This window comes from Ctenopharyngodon idella, chromosome 24, assembly GCF_019924925.1.
Source record: "Ctenopharyngodon idella isolate HZGC_01 chromosome 24, HZGC01, whole genome shotgun sequence".
Lineage (NCBI taxonomy): Eukaryota > Metazoa > Chordata > Actinopteri > Cypriniformes > Xenocyprididae > Ctenopharyngodon > Ctenopharyngodon idella.
Genome location: NC_067243.1, coordinates 19,056,902 through 19,079,656, shown reverse-complemented (window position 1 = coordinate 19,079,656; position 22,755 = coordinate 19,056,902). Strand labels below are relative to the sequence as shown.

Genomic DNA, 22,755 nt, shown 5'->3' with positions numbered 1-22,755 from the left:
ATGGTTAAGGCAAAACACTACAGGTGAACAGGGTAAAAGGTGAACAGGGTCACCATACATTCTACAGTTGATTAATCACAGTATTAAGACAATTGTTTTGTATGACACACTCTCTGAATTAAGTTTAAATATGCAAATCAGGCATTATCTAAATAAATGGAACTTCTGCATGTTGGAACGCTGTATTAGAATTCACTATTAGTTTTATTCAAAGATAAACTTACCAACTCCACACAGGACTGTCAGACAGATGCCACTTTTAAGGTTGTATCCTTCTCTGCACTTGGCACACACGTTGGCATCAGCACAGATCTCACAATTAGGCATACATGGAAGGCAGGTGTACTGGTCTCGGTCCGGATAAAACTCTCGTGGACAGTGTAGTCTGCAGTGACCCTGATATAGAAAGCGCTCTTTCCCCTCCTCATCTGCAATGACCCACAAATTTAAAATGACATGGGGATATACATATACAGTATCTCACAAAAGTGGGTACACCCCTCACATTTCAGCAACCATTTTATTATATGTTCTCAAGGGACAATACTATAGAAATGAAAATTGGATGTACTTTAGAGTAGACAATGTGCAGCTTGTTTAGCAGTACAGATTTACTGTCCTCTGAAAATAACTCAACATACAGCCATTATTGTCTAAATAACTGTCAAAAAAAGTGAGTACACCCTAAGTGAACATGTCAAAACTGTGTTCAGAGTGTCAATATTTTGTATGAGCACCATTGTTATTTAGCACTGCCTTAATCCTCCTGGGCATGGAATTGACCAGAGCTGCACGGGTTGTTGCTGGGATCCTCTGCCACTCCTCCATAATGACATCACGGAGCTGCTGGATGTTAGACACATGGCGCTTTTCCACCTTCCGCGTGAGGATGCCACACAGGTGCTCAATAGGGTCTAGGTCTGGAGATATACTTGGCCGCTCCATCACCTTCACCTTCAGCTTCCTCAGCAAGGCAGTTGTCATCTTGGCGGTGTGTTTGGGGTCATTATCATGCCGTTCAGCCCAGTTTCTAAAGGGAGGGAATCATGTTCTGCTTCAGAATGTCACAGTACATGTTGGAATCCATGTTTCCCTCAATAAAGCAGAGCTCCCCAGTACCAGCAGCAATCATGCAGCAGCACTCATGCAGCCCCAGACCATGATGCTACCACCACCATACTTGACTGTAGGCAAGACACAATTTTCTTGGTACTCCACACCAGGGCGTCGCCACACATGCTGAACACCATCTGAGCCAAACAAGTTTATCTTAGTCTCATCAGACCACAGGACTTGGTTCCAGTAATTCATGCTCTTGGACAGGTTGTCTTCAGCAAACTGTTTGCGGGCTTTCTTGTGAGCCAGCTTCAGAAGAGGCTTCCTTCTGGGATGACGGCCATGCAAACCGACTTGTTGCAGTGTGCGGCATATGGTCTGAGCACTGACAGGCTGACCTTCCGCTTCTGCAACCTCTAAAGCATTGCTGGCAGCACTCGTGCATCTGTTTTTTGAAGCCAGCTTCTGCACCTGACACACAGCACAAGGTCTCAACTTCTTTGATTCAACTTCTTTGGCCTGTTCCGAGTGGAACCCGTCTTGGAAAACCTCTCTCTATGACCCTGGCCACTGTGCTGTAACTCAGTTTCATGGTGTTACCGATCTTCTTATAGCCTAGGCCATCTTTGTGGAGGCCATCTTTGTGGAGAGCAACAATTCTAATTCTCAAATCCTCAGAGAGTTCTTTGCCATGAGGTGCCATGTTGAACATCCAGTGATCAGTATGAGAGGATTGTACTCAAAGCAACACATTTTAACTGCTCTAATACAAGATCCACACATTTGTATGGTCCTGTCAAGCAGACAAAAACATGAACATGATGAATAGGACATGTGGCTTTGCATGGTTAAACAACATACAGCTGTTAACACTTAGGGTGTACTCACTTTTGTTGACAGCTATTTTGACTATAATGGCTGTATGTTAATTTATTTTCAGAGGACAGTAAATCTGTACTGCTATACAAGCAGTATATTGACTACTCTAAAATATATCCAAGTTTCATTTCTATAGTATTGTCCCTTGAGAAGATATGCTAAAATGGTTGCTGAAATGTGAGGGGTGTACTCACTTTTGTGAGGTACTGTATATATATATATATATATATATATATTTATATCTCTCGAACCAAGAGTATTACAATGTCAGGAGCTTTTGTAAGGAATTTGTATGTCCTTTGTATGTCCTACCGGTTAAATGGATGACTAGCTTCCTCACAGCATGTTTAATTTTATTAAAATGGTCAGAGGTAATTCCAACATTAGCAACCATGGGTGAATGTCATGAAAGCATGAGCATGTGATATTTTAAGACTAATATATATATATATATATATATATATATATATATATTACATTATTTCCATGACAAGTGCATTTGAACTCCCAATTGTCATTACTGTGACATTTATTTGTGAGTTTTGCAATTCTGTATTTCCAACAGTAAAAAATAATGTTGCAGTACAACAAATCTTTACCATAATGTATAAATACTTTCCACAAAAATATAAAGCAGCCGTTTTCAACATTGATAATAAGAAATGTTTCTTGAGGTGCAAATCAGCATATTATATAATGTGACACTGAATGCTGAAAATTCAGCTTTACCATCACAGGAATAAATAGAAATTTGATATAAACTAAAATAGATAACTCAAATATCAACATCTGCTTATGTCCATCATAAACTCTTCTTTAAATAGAATCGGTAGCAACTATCTGGCTGACAGGTTTTGCCAAGACCAGGACACATAAACAAGGGCTATGGAGAGTGAATGGGCACTTTTGGCAATGCCGTCACACACTGATGGATGCAAGGCCTCCCCCCTCAACCGGGTTCGGAGAGAGATTAAGAGTTACAGCACTCTTCTTTGAGATGCTTGAAAAGGAGGAATGGCAACCATGAACGCCTACTAACAGAATTCAAAAGAGTGGCTTGGTTTGCTAAAGACCAGAGTTTGCGTATTCATTCTGTACTATTAAAGGAATAGTTCAACCAAAACTTAAAATTCTGTCATTATTTACTCACCCTCATGTCGTTTCAAATCTGTATGCTGTTATTTATATGCATCAAAAGGTACTGTATTTGATTTGAAAGCTACAGTGTATGGCGAGATTAGTAAACAATGACTTAAATTTCGATCTGTTCCTCATACACAGCTATTGTACGACTTGGAATAGTCTGTATGGAAAATCTTTATGGTATTTTATGGATGTAATACTTTTAAGAGCTTGACAGATGAGGTCATTATGAACTGTCATTGTATGGAAAAGATTTTAATTTCTGGCTAAACTGTCCCTTTAACTACCCAGAATTCTTTGCCATTGGAACCACTGAAAAAGAAGTGCCATAACAAAAACAGAGAGATAAGGTGTGTCCCAATTCACGTAATTCTGCACTTTTCTATGCCTTTTTTGTAGTACAAACAATGTGAGTAGTGTGTTCACACTGAAAATTGCAGACGACAATGATCCAATCAATTCCCGATGGACAAAATCAACATCTTTTCTTGTTTGAGAAGCCTTTTCATTCGGATATACCTCACAAATGGGAAGAAAAGACTATCACAACTTCTGTTTCTTGATGACTGTAAGGAAAGAAGCCATCAGACTTTGATGCTGTATTACAAATTAGCCTTATAAAATGTAGATATGCACAGTATATGTGCAGAGTGTACAGTACGTCATTTGAAACAACAGAAAAGATGTTACACTTATACGTATATACTTTTACCACTACTTGGTATATACAGCTACTTCTATACCAAAAGGCTAGTTTTAGGACACAGTAAATCTGAAATTGCCGGGACTGAGGCTAAGAAAATGCCAGTAGAACTTTAACTATGTCCAAACAGAAACATTATCAGCTTTCCACAATGATTAAAAGGAAGTGGTCTCAGTTTTTCCCACTTCCATGTTTGGCACCAGTTAAAAGTATACTATCAAACTTCAGCAATGTTGATTAGGCCTACTGTTCAATAACATAGTCGATTAATTTGTGTTAAAATGACCTTAATTTCAACTCTTCCTGTAATTAAAAGTGCGCACGACACTTTCATGTTTGAGGTCACTAAACAAACTCTCTTTTGAGGTAAAGCACTCTTTGTCACGTTGATAAATAGGGAGAGCAGCTTCATTGTTTTTCCGCAGCAGCTGTGCAGGGAGGACTGGGAGGTTTGCCTTCCCAATTGTCTCTTGGAAAACCTTTTGTGAACCTGCACAATGCTGCCACAGATTCGTGCCACAATGGCCAAAACAACCCAAAAATGTTTAAGATGAGTTTTGAGTTACATTTTAATTAAATATCGAAATTTCAGGTCGTAAGAACGCATAGATGATTTTTTCTAGTGTCTGTGTCGCACTCAGCATATAGCTAGCGACAATACTTACTTACAAACAACTCCTCATAAGGTATAACTTGCTATAAATTACACAAACTACCGTAATGTTCTGAAAATCTTAACAAAGTAGAGACATCGCTATATAAAAAAAGAGAGAGATTTGCGCATGCGCACTGACAGCGGGGATATGCACGGTCCCAAAGAAGGCACCTGTTTGATTCAATAGATACTTCAATGTTAAACTACATAATATAATAGTGAACTATCACTCACCTAAACCACAAGCGGTGCACTCGAATAGCTCATGACCCTCACACTCCGTGCAGGTTGGATGACAGAGAACGCACTGATTTTTTAGTAAGAACTGTCCGCTGGGACAGGACTGCATCGGGGATTTGGCTTGAATAAAACCGAAAAAGCATAATGATACCGTAAACAGCGTCAAACCGGCGTTCATCGTTCGCGATGTTCTACAGCGCATCTATTCGCCATACACACACTCACAGACACAGTTCATTCAATGAAGTGGGACAGTCCTGCACTGCCAAATGACAACGAGCGTCTAAATAACAAAACTTGCCCAACAAGTTGCTTTCAAGGGGATTGGTCAACAGGCCTTTGGGGTCCACCCATTCCTCTGGTCATATTTGATATAAAGGACAAAGTATTCAACCTCTGTTTACACATTCTAACATTTTGTTAAAGTATATAGCCTAACTATAATTGATCTGACTGAGAATATTTAAAAGTAATGCAAAGTAGTTCATTATTTTTACCCCTTTATAATATATAAGAATATAGTATTATTAATGTATTATATGCAATAATGCATTAGGCCTATATAATATATTATTGTTATTATTATTAATATATAATACAATAATACACTGTAAAAAAAAAAAAAATCGTTATTTGTTATCACAACTTTTTTCCTTTTGTCAAATCAACTTAGATAATTAATGTGGTTCAGATACATAATATTTTGAGTTTCTGTTTATTAAACCAATCTCCTTCATTGTATTAACTCAATTTTTTAATTTCAATGAACTCAAAATTTTAAGGTAACCAGGTTACTTTTTTAATAAAAAATCTGTTTAAATGTCCGATGTATTATCTTGTCCTTTTAACAGTTAAGGAGTTTTCCCGTGACTGACAGACCAACAATATTTTTTACAGTGTAATAATAATAATACATTAAATTAAAGGTGTTAGCCCACTGTAAAAAATAAATAAATAATCTGTTTATTTATATGACTTGTTACTTTACCATAAGGTAACACTTTATAATAAGGTCTCATTTGTTAATTAACTAACATGAATAATATATCCGTACAGCATTTATTAACCTTTGTTAATGTTAGTTAATAAAATTGTTCATGTTAGTCACGGTGCATTAACTAATGTTATCAGATACAACTTTTGATCTTAAAAATGTATTAATAAACGTTGAAATCAACATTAACTTAGATTAATAAATGCTGTAGAAGTATTGTTCATTCTTAGGTTATGTTAACTAATGTTAACAAATTAAACCTTACTGTAAAATGTTACCATAAAAACTTTAAACTATAAAAATATATATATAATTCATCTGAGAATATTTAACAGCAATCGGTACCAAGTATTTCATGATGTATACATTTATATACAGCTTTAAAATATAAAATATTATTTTATTAATATTTATATTACCATATGATAAAACATTATATTTTAAAAGACATTTTGTCTTATATTTTACATTAAAATGTGTGTTTTTAGAAGTAATTAAATAAGTATAATAAATAATTTATTTAAATAAATAATGGACCAACAAATTTTATAGAGACAGAGTTAGAGAGAGACATATTTTATTATTTATTTTTTTGTCCATAGTTAGCCTAATATTTGTCAGGATTGAAGTAACAGTTACATTTATGGGTCTCTCTGTTGCACATCTTATAAAAAGCTTCTTATAGAAGATTTGCACATTCTTTTTGGTAAATTTGCAAGGACTCCAAGATAGATGTGAGCATTTTAAAGGCCATTGCAAAAACTGGATTAAACACATTAACCTTTTACACATTATCCTGTTGGTTTAAAGCCACTCCAATGTGGTTGTTATTTTGAGTCACTTTCCTGTTGAAGGAAGTCTTACAAGTTTCAGAGCTTATGCTTGTTTTTTTTAGCACAAAGTATAGAATCTCACTTAATTTTTTTCTGAGCCTTTTACACTTCTTTTGCCAAAGTACATGAGATGTGATGTGTTTTTTCTTGACTTCATACATTCCAGATTGATGAAATGCGCATGCTGCATGATATTATTGTCTCGTGCGTTTCTCTTATTTCTGTCCCGGAGGACTCCAGCTCTTGTGAAGCTGTCTTGGCCTCATTGGTAAACAGATTGTGTGCGCTAAGTAGCCTAAGGTACAAAACAATATATTCTCTGTGGATCATTTTTGATATCTTGCCATATAAACAATCCTAATTTTCCACCCTAAATGGATTTAAAAGGAATGGAAAATAAAGTGTTATTGACAGCTACAATATTTCATATTTTTGTCTTATATCCATTATAAGAGCTTTCAAAGAATAGAAAAAATTATGTATTAGAGTACCCTGATTCATAACCTGTAAATCTAGAGTATGTAGCCTACTATTGACTGCTGTGCAAATCTATAGACACATGACCAGCAGAGGGCGTCAGAGTGTACAGTATTGTTGGTATATCAGTTCAAACTAGTTTCTGTTTTGTTTTAGTAGAAAACCTTATTGTATTCGTAAACATTTTCTGTCTTACTTACTAAACCATGGCAATACACTTAACAAAATAATTAACATATAGGCTATTTAGCAAAGGGATATTATTATTAGGCATATACAATATAGTAATAATAATACAAATGCTATAGGCTACTCTCTGCAGTTAGCCTACATGACAGAAGATACACAGATGGATTGCAGAAAAATACCAAAATGCTTCAATTAAATTCAACGTCGGGGCAGTATAAGAGGCAAAACAAGCCAACAGCGATTATTTATATTTATTTATTATTAGATGAGTATGCTATGCTTTGCGTTTCTAACAAACAAAACAAAAAACTATCTAATAGGTACACAACTGAATCTGAAATCCAGAGCCGTTAAATTTCAACGGCTCTGGATTTCTGAAATGTAAAGGAATAGCCAATCAACGCCAAGTACTGCCCCCTTTCTGTTGATTGACATTTGAGAAAAGTCTTCCGATAAAATGAAATACTTTTGAAACACGACAATGGAAATATTTTTATTACTTGTTTTATTTTTCTATTACTTTTCTATTTTATAAAATAAAAAAAATATATATTTAAATTCAGTAGGCCTTTAAAAAATAGGCTAATACCATAGTGTTTTTGAACCATACTATAGTAAATTGTAGTATACTGTATATATTATAGCTAGTATTTACAACACTTTTTTAATGAATGCTAAGGCATATTGTAGTATTAACTATAGTGAACTGATAAACTGTAATAAATAATGTAGTATACTTTAGTTTTTACTACAGTAAACTGTAGTGTAGTATAATATACCCTATAGTTGTAGAAAACTTAGTACAGTATTGGGTAAAGTAATTTGTTTATATTACTATAGTTGTTATGTTACCACAGCAACTATAGAATTACCACAACAAATTAATTCAAGTACTTTACTATAGTATGGTTCAGAAACACTGTAGTATTTACTATAAATTTCTATAGTATTTTTTTCACCTGGGCTAGTTGTGCGAAATTGGATATTATTAGGCTATGTATGTTAAGGTAATGAACCACATAAAACAAAAATGATAAAAAACGCGCCCCTTTATCTATCAACATTAAAACAATTTAAATATTATTAAAATTATTACATGTTTTAATAGTCTGTCGCTTTTATACCAAGCAGTATCGTTTATAGACATGTATATATAAAAAAAATAAAAGTAGACTGAGCCAGCAGTCCTAACAGGCAGCTGTTTTCCAGTGGTGGGCGGGGTCTGTAGCTCATTTATTACGTCAATCAATAGGCGTGAAAGGGGGATGTGGGCGGAGTCTGTTGCTCCTTTACGTCATTCAAGTGGGGGTAAGAGATGAGGTGGGCGTGTCTTCGGTGGCACTGCTGCATCAGTGAATGACATGAGGATGTGAAAGAATACAGAGGGTTGGGCATATGATTTTAAAGCCATTCTCGAGCGGACTGATATATGGACGATGAGGAATACTCTAAGGACTGACTGAGGAACGGTAAGACGCGTCTTAAATAATAGCCTACTGGCATAAGGAGCATCCGTGTGCAATAAGAGGCTGTAGGAATCGTTGCGTACCCAGGGCAGGTGCACCTGTCTTCTGTACGTGGCCGGACCGCTATAAGACGCATCTTGCGGGTATACAGTGTTTTTATTTATTTATTTTCCCAATCGAGGCCGGGTTCAACAAAGGAACTTGGGTGGCATAATAAATAGCCGATTATTTGGTGGATTTGAGGTAAGGGCGTCTTTCCAGCGCATCATCATCAAATGCATTGCGATATGAGTGGGGATTGAATTTTCTTTGTCTGTACACACATTATATGACTATATATCAGTATGGGCTGGGAGTGTTGCGTAACAGGCTGAAAGGAAAAAGCCGTTTATGGATAACAAAATAATGATCAAATATAGCTTATATTTGATGTAGGAGGAGGATGATGGTGGATGCCATTCTTGTTCATTGCCTCTATATGCACAAATCCCAAGCAGAAATCAGCATGAACTGGCTTGTGTGTGTCAGGAAGGCTCTTTGATTATAAAGCCTATGGATGCTTTTAATATATTGCCTAGTTTATAGGTGCTATAGGCTGAAGGTACCTGTAAACAACCTACTAGCTATCCAATGGTGCGTTTAGGCCCTGAGCCGGGCTGTTGGACTCGATATTTTTTCTTTTATTTGAGCTTAAAGGTGCGCTCAGTCATTTTTTGCTCAAACAAAGTTTTAGAAATTCACAACTGTTTTGGAAAAATCAGTAAAATGCTGAGATGAATACTCTAGATTGGTGGCTCTCAACCAAGTTGTCTAGGGAGCTTCAAGATTACTTATTTATAATTATTTAAAATAAATTATGGTGCATAAAGGATAATGTACAGTCAGGTACAGGTCACAAAGTGGCTAGTTACCAAATAAATAAATACTTTGGCCTACTCTGAAAAAAAAAATAAAAATAATAATAATAATTTGAGTTTAAAATATTTTATTATCTTGTAGAGACCATCTGCGCAGGAGTGATTCTTCCATCCTGCTTCCACAAAGTTAATTTCCGAAATTGTACTCCTTAAATTGTAACTTGTTACTTCATTCCAGAAGTAAATATGCTGTCTATATTGTCTAATCATTCAAAATATTGTTTAATCATATAAGGTTGAGAATCACTACTCTAGGCAGATCAGTTTCCAAAAAAAAAAAAAAAAAATGTATTCTATATGGAGCGGGTCCCCCCCTCAGGTGCCATTTTGAGATCACATGACCAGAGTTACTAATACTTTTATTACTTATTACAAAAATACTGTTTTCTTTATATAGCATTTTAAGCCAGTGCTTTAAGTGTTATATAAAGAAAATACATCTCAGTATAAACAGAGAAACATACATGAAAAGATAAACAACTTAAGTTAGTAAACAAACTTTGTGCATCCAGGCCAGTAGGTGTCAGTATGGAGTCCAACACCATTTAAATTTTTTTGACAAAAACGTACTGACTGCACCTTTATTTGATTTATTGGATATTGTGGCTTTGCTTTGGTTAAAAAAAATATTCAGAATTTTGTAGCAGGCCAAAAGAGTATGTTTGTAAAATCATATATACCATATCTTAGACTACGTTCATTCTGTTCATGGGTCATTGACGAATAAGGTTTTTAAAAGTGTAAAAAAACATAATGGAGATATAATTAATTTTGAAGTTTTATTAAAGTGTTAACAATGAGATTATGTGGTTTTTATAATCAGTTAACACTGCTTTTGTCATTTTTTACAAGATGGACAAAATTTGTCACCAAAAAAAAGTCATTCGGTTTAACCAAAATTTCGGTTTTACCGAATTACACTTTTGGTTATACCGAATGACGATATTTTCAAACAATGCTAACAGGCTGATATCTAGCTAGCTAGCAAAAGAACAATCAAACATTTTATATTTAGTACAAGTTTTTTAAATATTACAACATTTTCCATGTTTTATAGCGGTTGTACCGAATGTTTCGGGACATGCGTATGAGCAAGTGAAAACATGAATTTTTCAAATAGTTAAGAGAGAGTTAGTTACTTTGCTTCATGCCCATGTGGTCCTTTGCAGGTGTCTGAATGATGTCACATCCTGTCACATGATACTGACCACATGACTTGATCCAAAATGGTCCCTTTATATTGGTTACTCCGAATGACATCAATGAATTTCATTTTTCCGGACATTCTTTCTCATAACAAAGCGACAACTTCTACACATAATTTTAATGCCATTTTGCACTATGTTGATATATGATGTTATAAAATCATGCCAGAATAAAAAATATATACATTTATTACATTTTAAGATATTTTAATCACAAATGAAATCACAAACGGTTAAACCGAATGAGCTTTTGACACTTCAAAATTTTTAAAATACCTTTATATGTAGCAAAATATAATTAAAACCTTTTGGATTCAATAAAAGAGATCTAGTTGTACTACCTTAAATACTTTGGATGTCATATCTTTGTTTTTTATTATTATTAAGGCCTTTGGACAAAAAAATGACCTGTCACGTCATTGACCCTCATTCTGAGAGCGGCTCTCTTGTACTGTATGACAACTAGTTGTCCAGTCCAGTTTTCCAAGAATGCAGTTGTGAGTCCTGAAAATAACTGAACTGTGTATGAACGTAACCGTATTAAGGAGTCAAATAGTGGACTGACAACTGTATTCTGCTGCTGTGTGAGTGTGGAATTAGATTTCAGACATTGGCTCCTGAATGATTCTAACTTATATAACAGTGCTAATATTGCGTGATTGTGGTTTCTTAAGAATGGAAGTCAGTCAGGAAGTTATTGGAGGCCTGAATTCAGGCTTGGCCTCTAACACTCTTGTCTGTTTGTTTTAGCATCAAACAGCACCCACAAGATCGCCAACTGACTTGTTGACTCTAGGTGCATTGAATCCCTTGAAAAATATTTTCTTTTCTTATTAACAGCTTCTCCATAACAGGAGGAGACATTCACCCATTGAAGGTAGACATTTGTGGCAATGTGCAGACAGGCTTTATAAAGGTTTGTGTCAAGCATCCCTTTGTTTTGTCTTTAAGCTTTTCGTACTGGTGATTTTAAAAATATGCAGTATGTTTATGTACATTTTAGTACATACAGTAGGCCACTTTATTAGGTACACCTTGCTAGTACCGGGTTAGACCCACTTTTGCCTTCAGAACTGCCTTATATCTTCGTGGCATAGATTCAACAAGGTGCTGTAAACATTCCTCAGAGATTTTGGTCCATATTGACATGAAAGAATCACACAGTTGCTGCAGATTTGTCGGCTGCACATCCATGATGTGAATCTCTCATTCCACCACATCCCAAAGGTGCTCTATTGGATTGAGATCTGGTGACTGTGGAGTCAGGTTTCAGTATAGTGAACTCACTGTCATGTTCAAGAAACCAGTTTGAGATGATTTGAGCTTTGTGACATGGCGAGTTATCCTGCTGGAAGTAGCCATCAGAAGATGGTACACTGTGGTCATAAAGGGATGGACATGTTCAGCAATAATACTCAGGTTGGCTGTGGTGTTTAACCAATGCTCAGCTGGTACTAAGAGGCCCAAAGTGTGCCAAGAAAATATTCAATACACCGATACACCACCAGCAGCCTGAACCGTTGATACAAGGCAGGATGGATCCATGCTTTCATGTTGTTCACGCCAAATTCTGACCCTAGCATCTGAATGTCGCAGTAGAAATCAAGACTTTCAGACCAGGCAATGTATTTCCAATCTTCTATTGTCTATTTTTGGTGAGCCTGTGTGAACTGTAGCCTCAGTTTCCTGTTCTTAGCTGACGGGAGTGGCACCCGGTGTGTTCTTCTGCTGCTGTAGCCCATCTGCTTCAAGGTTCTACGTGTTGTGCGTTCAGAGCTCTTCTGCATATCTCGGTTGTAACAAGTGGTTATTTGAGTTATTGTTGCCTTTTTATCGGCTCGAACCAGTCTGGCAGTTCTCCTCTGACCTCTGGCATCAACAAGGCATTTCTCGGACCATTCTCTGTAAACCCTAGAGATGGTTGTGCGTGAAAATCCCAGTAGATCAGCCGTTTCTGAAACACTCAGACCAGCCCGTCTGGCACCAACAACCTGTGCCACGTTCAAAATCACCTTTCTTCTGAAGCTCACCAGTTTGAGCTTCAGCAGATCATCTTGAACATGTCTAAATGCCAAATGCACTGAGTTGCTGCCATGTGCTAATAAATAATCTGAGTTAACAGCCATTAATCCTACTAGGACTTAAGGTTAAACACAAAGCATGAGAAAATAGCAAAAAGTTCAAGAGATATCGTATTGATCCCAGAGGGGAAATTTTGAAAAAGCCAAACAGGTGAAAACAAGCTCCAACAGATGCCAACAAACTTCGACAGGGCTGATCCGACAAAACTCGACGAAGTGTCTGTTGGTGCAGACCTTTAGATGCTTCACTCAAGAAGGTGGCACACAAGAGTACATATGACCTTGACCTGATTGTTTCAGATGCTGTCATACAATCCAGCATGCCCCTATTGACCCAATCTGTGAGACTCCAGCATTTTTTTCCAAAACAGAGAAAAGAGGATGATTTGGAGACAGATGGAATGATCAGGGCAAGGCACCGAAGTGGAAACCCTGCCGATGCAGCCACTGAGGGCCTGTGTGTGTGATACAGCACCAGGGGACAATGTTTGGCAACTGATCAGTTACTACATGGAATTCTGTCCATGTCATAAACACTTTACTAGCAGAGCTGAGGTCGCTGAGATCAGTCTGGAAAGCGGCTCCACAATCAGACATAAAATTCATTCATTTGTTAAAAGAGACCACAGACTTGGGACATGAACAGAGGGAACAAACAATGCTCAATGCAAACAATATAATGCCAACGAACCATATAATCATGTATAGTTAACAGAAATAGTAGGCTTATCAACTTTTAAAAGCGAGGAAACGTTTAAAAATATCTTTAATTTTAAAATATTTATTGATCTGTTGGATTGCCAAGCAAAACCAGTTGAGATCCACTGTTTTGCACTCTATGACTGATGTATCATTTTTCTTTGCTTTTTCTTATTACTTCCACTTCTCAAATATGTGAAAGTATATTGTGTTTTATATACTCGTATAATGATTATGTTAGTTGATTGGTAGGCTATAAAGAGCAAGGGCGTCAAAGTAGGCCTATACTCCATTTAATAAGTGTCTGCGAACTACTAGGGCTGTTTATTGCCAAGAATCTGGCGATACGATATCTGGCGATATGATACGTAATTACGTATATTTACATATTCTATCGAAATGCCACTCTTAGCAGTGCGGATGGTGTTTGGATGTTAAGTGAGCTCTCAGATTCAATGTGTTTCTCAAGTATTGGATTTTAGCATGGCTTATTTTGTAAACAACATCACTTCAGCTCTAGCTCTATTGTCTTGTGAGCTGGGTTTGCTAATGCTAACACTAACGATGCACCCTTGTGCTTTTCTGTCACAGTTTACGTTCTGAGATAACACTGCCATCCAGCAGTCGGATTTAACCAAACACAAAGCCAGCGACACGAATCTTGGGTGTAAACAAATAAACAAATAAATATCAATACAGCGATTTTAAGAATCAATACAGTATCACCAAACATAATATCGCAATATTCACATGTATCGATATTTTCTTACACCCCTAATGCAAACATAGGAGCTCAAAACATGCGCATGAGAAAGTTTCACACTTATCCACTGTCTTATTTCTCTTCAGAAGTAATGAGTGATAAAATGTCTTTGAACTCATTTAAACTACAGTTGCGTGTAATTCTTAACCCCTTTATCCAAGCGCTCATCAACACGGGCTATTGTTCTTGCTTTGTGGACAAACTAAAAAACAAAACATTCAAGGCGCATGTGCAAGGTGAACATACAGAGCATGTGTGGTTAGAAAGAGCTGCACGCATACAATAGAGTGGTGCAGGAATGACGCATTTTTGTAGGCCAAAATCCAGAAATGAGTTAGCATTTTAGCATTTCCAGTTCCATCATCCTAAAGTCTATGGGTTCTTTGAATGGGTTAAATGCTTAAAAGGTCTGTGGTAAAAAAAAAAAAAAGGTTCAAGATATTTTCATGTTCTATTCTACAATATAAAATACAACAGTAATTCCCTCTTGTGATTTTTATAAAGCTTTTACATGTCTTGCAAATGGTGGTTGCTAACAAGTAGCTAAATGGGACTACAGAGGTTGTCATCAGCCGAACAGGTAAACTCATCTACTCACTAGCCCGCTTTCACAGCTATTACAAACTATTATAACTCGAACTTTCAGGGAACGTTTTTTAAACAAAGACTGAAAGAGCTGTTGGAAGCTTAGGGATGGTGACGTTGATGGTGAAGACTGTAGTGTAGTTAGTTTATAGCCTACGTTTAGCTTTTGACTTCTGTCAAATGTATTTAGGCTTCAAAATTCATACAAGTTGTGCTGATTTGTGAAGATTATCGTGATGAACAAAACGTGCAAGAATCATAAGCTTTTGTTAGTCACAGACCTTATTTTCTGCAATAATCCAAAAGCCCAAAAAAATCCTATTTGGTTTTTGTCAAGGGAACCAGGGTGATGTGAACTTCCGGGTTGGCCTACAAAAATACATCACCTCTGCGCGTACTATTCTGATGATGTAATCTACATTGTGCACTGTTAGGGGGACCATGTGTCCTCTTTTTCCCAAACATGTCCTGGTCAGGATTTCTAAATAGCCTAAAATGGCTTGAGCCCTTGCCCCTTTAATCATTAAAGTGAAAGTGCCCTTTTTGGTCGCATCGAGGTTCCCCCTGGAATGTGATTTTGGAACTAAATGCATTAAAATATTGTCGTATTTGCAATGCTTTGACCGTTCTCTGTAGATCCCGCCTTCTCGCAAGCCACGATTGGTCGATTATGTACAATGCCTGCACGCTATTGGTCAAATTACTTTTCAGTCATTACCTTCAACAAATATGAAAACAAAGCCAAAACTGGGACATTTTAGGCAATTTAGAAATCCTGGCCAGGATGTGTCAGAGAAAAAGAGGACGTATGGTAACCCTACGCACTGTATACCCTAGTGTATGCATAAAAGCCGAAGTATACTTTAGGCTTTGGGTAGAACTAGATATTGGAGACGTTTTGCAGTATGTTGACACTCTTTTCCATGAACGTATATAGTAACTGTCCCCAAGCCCCAAAAAGCACCATAAAAGTTAGTCCATACATATTTGTCTGCTATATTCCAAGTCTTCTGAAGCCATTTTTTTTTTTTCGTTTTTTTTTTTTCAATTCTGGTCCGTTGGAATTTTCCATCATCATTATTCTTTGTCTATGCGTATTCAAACTTGGCACGTCAATACAAATTTAACTACTAATTGGCATAAACACATTGTATGCACTTTATTTTAAGTCCCTGTAGCAGGAATGTGTCTGCCAAGAACAAATGTAAATGTAATCAAGAGTGAGGGAAAATTTAAGACATAACTCTATAAAGCATAACATCCTCTGCATTTTTAGACAAGGCTATATTTAGAGTGTCAACATGTAAGTGGTTTAAATATAGCAAATATCTGTTAACTTTTGAAAAAGTGTAATATATTGTCCTTTTATTGTTTGGCTTCATAAAAGTCATCAAGACCATTTCAGTGTTGCTCAAATTGCTTACAAAGGAAGCTCATCCCATCAAATGCATAAGCTGCCTGTTTTTCTACAGCATTCCATCTGCCTCCCACCTCTTTCTCCAGAAGTTTTAGTCCTTGAGATGAGATGAAATGAGTCAAGTGGCCTACAGCAATCAGTGCTCAATCATTGCACGGGGCTTTGAAGTGCTACCCGCTCCCTCCGTGGCTCCACAGGTGGGGAAGCAATGTTAAGTGGTCTGTCCACAGGCAGGGAGAGGTCACCCGGAGGGCAAAAGGGATTGTAGGGAGGAGTGGTCCAGAGAGAGAAAGTAGGGACTGAAAAGACAGCGGGAGAAAATCAGAAAGGGTTGCCCAGGTCAGAGAGTGGTTTTGTAGATGGGACGGGTCATTCTGTGATGACTTTAATTTCCTGAAATCTCCCTCGTTTATGTTCTCTGTCTCTAATCTCGGTGTTAACGTTCATACTGATTGTCGGGCCATGCATATGGACACTCACATACTCCAGACACATCAAGAAAAAGCTTGTATAAGCAGTATAGTTTCATGGCCAAAGAAAGATAGATAGATAGATAGATAGATAGATAGATAGATAGATAGATAGAGTCAGGAGTAGCGTGAGGATCTGTAGGATTTGAAATGTCATGGTGGGATCTCTGAAATGTGGAGGCTCTGTGAGGACACTAAGCAGGGGCTCTATCAGTGTTTTTAATCCCATGTTATCCCAGGGGAAATCAGCGAGTACTTGTAGATCTTGTGAAAGGAAGAGTTCAACCAAAAATGGAAATTCTGTCATCATTTACTCACCCTCATGTCATTGTGCAGCTTGACAACCCCAGTCCTCATTCACTTTCATTATATTGAAAAGACTGCCTGCATATTCTTCAGAAATTCACTTCTTGCTTTACACAAAAGAAGGAAAGTCATTTAGGTTTGAATGAGGATGAGTAAATGATGACAGAATTATCATTTTTTAAAGGGTTAGTTCACCCAAAAATGAAAATTCATTAATTACTCAAATTATTAATTATTCAGAAGTCATTAATTACTCACCCTCATGTCGTTCCACACCCGTAAGACCTTCGTTCATCTTCAGAACACAAATTAAGGTAGTGTGATGAAATCCGAGAGCTCTCTGACCCCTCGATTGACAGCAATTTAATTACCACTTTCAAGGCCCAGAAAGATGGTAAAGACATCGTTAAAATAGTCCATGTGACTACAGTGGTTCAACCTTAATTTTATGAAGCGACGAGAATACTTTTGTGCGCAAAAAAACCAAACAAAAATAACAACTTTATTCAACAATTTCTTCTCTTCCCTGTCATTCTCCTCAATTTGATTTAATAAACACAGTGCAGCGCTTCCAGGTTCTACGTCAGAATTCCGTCTCATTATTGGCCGAGGCTGTTCACGTGAGCAGTATGACGCATGCGTGTGATGCTGACGCAGGAGCTGGCCAATAATGAGTCGGCGTTAGGATGTAGAACCTGGAAGCTCTGTACTGTGTTTATTATGTCAACAGCGTAGGAGTCTGACAGGAATTATTTTTGTGTCTTTTTTTTTAGGGCTGGGACAATAAATTGTTGCAATAAATCAAGAAACGATTCTGAATCTGAGAATTTTCCAAATGCATCGTGATTCTCTCTCAAATCTGAGCTTAGTTTTTAACAGCAGATGGCACTACGTGCTTTAGAAACAGCCTATAAAATATTCCCTTCTATAAAATAATCATTCATAAAGTTCGAAAAGGTTGAAGCGAATTACAAGGGTGTTTGCAGTGGGCTGTTTACATTAAAGGGTTAGTTCACCCAAAAATGAAAATTCTGTCATTAATTACTCACCCTCGTGCCGTTTTACACCTGTAAGACCTTCGTTGATCTTCGGAACACAAATCAAGATATTAGAAATCCGATGGCTCCGTGAGGCCTACATAGGGAGCAATGACATTTCCTCTCTCAAGATCCATAAAGGTACTAAAAACATATTTAAATCAGTTCATGTGAGTACAGTGGTTCAATATTAATATTATAAAGCGACGAGAATATTTTTGGTGCGCCAAAAAAAACAAAAAAAAAAACGACTTATTTAGTGATGGCTGATTTCAAAACACTGCTTCAGGAAGATTCGGAGCGTAATGAATCAGTGTGTCGAATCATGATTCGGATCGCGTGTCAAACCGCCAAACTGCTGAAATCACATGACTTTGGCGCTCCGAACTGCGGATTCAACACGCTGATTCATTTATGCTCCGAAGCTTCCTGAAGCAGTGTTTTGAAATCGGCCATCACTAAATAATTCGTTATTTTGTTTTTTTTGGCGCACCAAAAATATTCTCGTCGCTTTATAATAATAATATTGAACCAGTGTATTCACATGAACTGATTTAAGTATGTTTTTAGTACCTTTATGGATCTTGAGAGAGGAAATGTCATTGCTCCCTATGTAGGCCTCACGGAGCCATCGGATTTAAACAAAAATATCTCAATTTGCGTTCTGAAGATTAACGAAGGTCTTTCGGGTCTGGAACGGCATGAGCGTGAGTAATAAATGACAGAATTTTCATTTTTGGGTGAACTAACCCTTTAATCTCACGTCATAAAAGCATTCTGAGGTGCAAGTACATTCTCAGACTCAGCCGAATGCACGAACGCTCTTCTTCGTGAACATTTGAGCGTGCGGTTAAAAACTAGCCTAGAGCGCCATCTGCTGTTAAAAACTCAGAATCGATTCAAGAGAGAATCGCGATGCATTTTGAAAATCTCAGAATTGATCCAGAATCATTTCTCGATTTATTGCAACGATTTATTATCCCAGCCCTAGTTTTTTTTTTAATAAAAAGTATTATCGGAAATTGATTGTATCATTGTTGTTTGCAATTTTCAGTGTGTACACACTACTCACATTGTTTGTACTCCAAAATGGCGTAGAAAAAGTGCAGAATTATGCGAACTTTACCTTATCTCTACGTTTTTGTTATGGCACTTCTTTTTCAGTGGTTCCAGTGGCAGAATTCTGGGTAGTTACATAAGAATTGTCAATTTTGATTTCATGTTAACTTTAAAATTCACAGACTTCAGTTAACAAGTGCCCGTGTGCGCATATACTGAACTAAACATACCAACATTTTATACAAAATATAACAACATTATATACAAAATATATGTTTTACAAAATAATTTGGACTCAAAAATGCAAAATTCATGTCTAAACAAGTTGTGTTTCAAATTCGAAGTGCATATCACGCCCATTAAGTACCTTTTTCATGGTAACACAATCTCCAATTTCAAGCTTTCAAATGATACCAAATTTATGATGATTACTATAATATGTAATAGAGAAAAAAAGGCAATAAACAAAGCGCAGCACAGGACACTGGCAGTTAACAGGCTACCTGTATAGTTTATGGTTATGATACGAGTTTGTTTAAAGCGCTTATGACATTTTCATGTTTAGGACAATTTGGATTGAACAGTTTTCCTGCAGCAGCTCACTCTGTCTCCTCCGATGTTTTCCAGGTGTGTTTATGAGATGTATCCATAGAAATGCATTATTCCCTACTGTAAAGCGACATGATGACTTGCGGATGTTTTCCATGCGCAGCACACAGACGTGATTAATGTTGATTATTTTCATTCAAGTTTTGATTTATTGAGCGATTATTCGATTCTCAATTGATTTTTATTGTTTTATTGTTGCAGCCCTAGTTTAATGTAACTGTTACACTTAGTAAAAGGACATGTGCTTTACCTGAAGACTTTTAATTTAACTTTAACATGGTTTAGAGTTGTAGTATGTGTTGACCTTAGTGATAATGTTCACTTTAATCGTATTTGAATGAAAAGTGTCCACTGAAAAGATGTGTGCTGATGAGGTTAAGACTGTGTGATATTTCTCATACAGAAGCACTTCAAATGAGTGCAGAGGTTTATAGAAGAGAATATGGCGAGTCAAGCAGCTTGTTGTGGGACGTGGACGTGTCTGAGGAATTATAATGAATTTGCAGCTTCTAAGGCCACGTATACACTAGTGCGTTTTCGTTTTAAAACAGCATTTTAAAATGAAAACGATCCTCGTCTACACTGGCGTTTCCACATTGTTTCAGAAACAATCTCCGTCTACACTACACGGCTGAAAACACATGTCACATGACCGTTCATGCACACTGGGCATGTGCGTAGAAGTGTAAACAGTTTCCTCTTGCGCATGTAGGCAGCTGCGGTATTATAAAATGCAGAGTTTAACTGCACAATGGCAAAAATTGTCAAAACAGAGAAAACAATGACAGTCAAAAAATGACAACAAAGCCAGCAAAGATTGCAGTTCAGTCACCATGTTATTGTTTACATGGTCGTCAAGGATACGCAGAGCGAACGTGGGCAGCCACGCCATCGTTTTCAAAAGTCTCTGTTTTGGTCCGTTTACACCAGTGTGTTTTCGTTTTTAAAACACATAAGTTTTGCTATGGTTACGCCTGTCGTTTACACTACGCCGGCATTTTCAAACCTCGAAAACGGAGACTTTCGAAAATGCTGCAGACCCAGTTTTAGTTTGAAAACGCCGGTGTTGCGTTTCAGTATAAACGGAGCAAAACGGAGACTATTTAAAATCATGGCGTGGCTGCCCACGTTCGCTCTGCGTATCCTTGACGACCGTGTAAACAATAACATGGAGACTGAACTGCAATCTTTGCTGGCTTTGTTGTCATTTTTAGCAGCCATTGTGCAGTTAAACTCTGCTTTTTTTTCTCAATACTGCAGCTGCCTACATGCTCAAAAGGCAACTTGTACACTTGTACGCGCATGAATAGTCATGTGACATGCGTTTTTGGCCGTGTAGTGTAGACGGAGATCGTTTCTGAAACGCTGTGGAAACGCCAGTGTAGACGAGGACCGTTTTCATTTTAAAACGAAAGGCACTAGTGTAAACGGGGCCTGAAACGCAACCCCGGCGTTTTCAAACTAAAAACGGGCTCTGCAGCGTTTTTGAAAGTCACCGTTTTCAAGGTTCGAAAAGTAGTTTAAACAACAGGCGTAACCGTAGCAAAACTGAAAACGCACTAGTGTAAACAGGGCCTAAAACAGTTCATTCTTTTTTATGTAAAGTTTATGCTGACCTGAGATTAGGCGTGTACTGAATTTTGGCAGGTAAAATAAGCTGATTATTTAAAAAAAAAAAAAAAAAAAAAAAAGTAAATATTTTATTAAAATTAAATGTAAATATTTTGGTGAATTTGCAAACTTGTCATTCCATTATCTAATTGACCAAATTTTAGAAACTTGGCTAAAATGTTTGAGTTTGTTAATATTTTTTATGAAGAAAGACAAACATAAATAGTGATGAAAGCCAAAATATTAAATGCCATGGAAAAACATGTACTGATTTTCATTGTCATTTTGTCCCCTCTACAAAATAGTGGATTACTTAGTAAATATCAATCCATGACATTTAATATTTTGGCTTTCTTCTTCATTTGTTTTTTTTTGTTTTTTTTTTTGTTTTGCAGTATGTGCAGTATGGGAAATGGATTTTCATTTTGAGATTTGCTAAAGATTACATTTAACAGTGTTATTAAATTATTTTTGTTTTAGATGTGTTAGATGATGGCAAAGGTACTCTACTCTAAATGTAAAAACAGGAGAAATTAACAACACAATTAAATATCCAATATTGAACCAAATACAGATACAATTAAAATGATTATGTAATCATACTATAATTCAAATACTGTAAACTCATAGCTTTTCAAGAAATACTTCACCCAACAATTCAGCCACAATTCACTTAATTGATTCTTGAGTGTTTTGTAACCAAACATCATGACGTCACCCCTTACAGGGCAGAACTAAAACAAGTCACATGCTGTATTACCTAGTAGAGATGTCCTCAAGAAAGATCAGCTTGTCCTCATAAGCTGAAGTGAGAGTCAAACTTCAGATGTGACTGACAGCCTGTGGAGAAACTCAAAGTGTTGTGAGGAATCTAGCTGACAGCTCAGAGACTGGACCAGGAACAGAGGCTATGGGACGGAGGACCTGACAGGTTAAATATGCCCCTCAATCCGACAGACGTTGGGTCAGGTCAGGACTCGCTGGCGTGAGGCTGAAGAACATATTGGAGACGGACAGGGTGAGAAGCTCTTATGATGGGGGTTTGAGGACAGGGTTACTGAAGGTCACAGTTCTGAGACAGGCCGTGTGTTTTGACCTTTGATGGTAGAGGTTATGGCTTTGTTTGGGGTCATGTGATGATCTAGATGATTCTTGATGGATCTACTGAAGTTACACTCATTTAAGGATCTGATTGGCCTATATATCTTGTTATATATCCTGTGCCATCTAGAGTTTCATGACTGAACTAGACATTTCATTATAATTGTATTTTGAAAGGATTTTTACAGTTTAAATAATTTTTAAATATTTTATTAAAATTTTCAAATAAATGTAAATATTTTTGGTTCATTTGCAAATGT

General features: G+C 36.9%; 2 protein-coding genes across 3 annotated transcripts in view; one reads left to right on the top strand and one right to left on the bottom strand.

The window, feature by feature from the left end:
• LOC127506647 (proprotein convertase subtilisin/kexin type 5) overlaps nt 1–4,966 on the bottom strand; it is a 55,192-nt gene extending 50,226 nt beyond the window's left edge. Inside the window, exons 1-2 of the mRNA XM_051883290.1 lie at nt 4,671–4,966; nt 225–428 (exon numbers count right to left, since the gene is read on the bottom strand). Coding sequence (XP_051739250.1) covers nt 225–428; nt 4,671–4,878 — 412 coding nt within the window. The 5' untranslated portion in view covers nt 4,879–4,966. The remainder of the gene's footprint in view (nt 1–224; nt 429–4,670) is intronic.
• Nucleotides 4,967–8,483: 3,517 nt separating this feature from the next.
• The window catches only part of otud7a (OTU deubiquitinase 7A), an 88,791-nt gene continuing 74,519 nt past the window's right edge, over nt 8,484–22,755 (top strand). The window contains exon 1 of one of the 2 annotated variants that reach the window (XM_051884321.1): nt 8,484–8,638. The gene's annotated coding sequence lies outside the window, so the exon portion shown is untranslated. Of the gene's footprint in view, nt 8,639–8,666; nt 8,879–22,755 lie in introns of those variants that run through there. The other variant, XM_051884322.1, reaches the window with a different exon arrangement.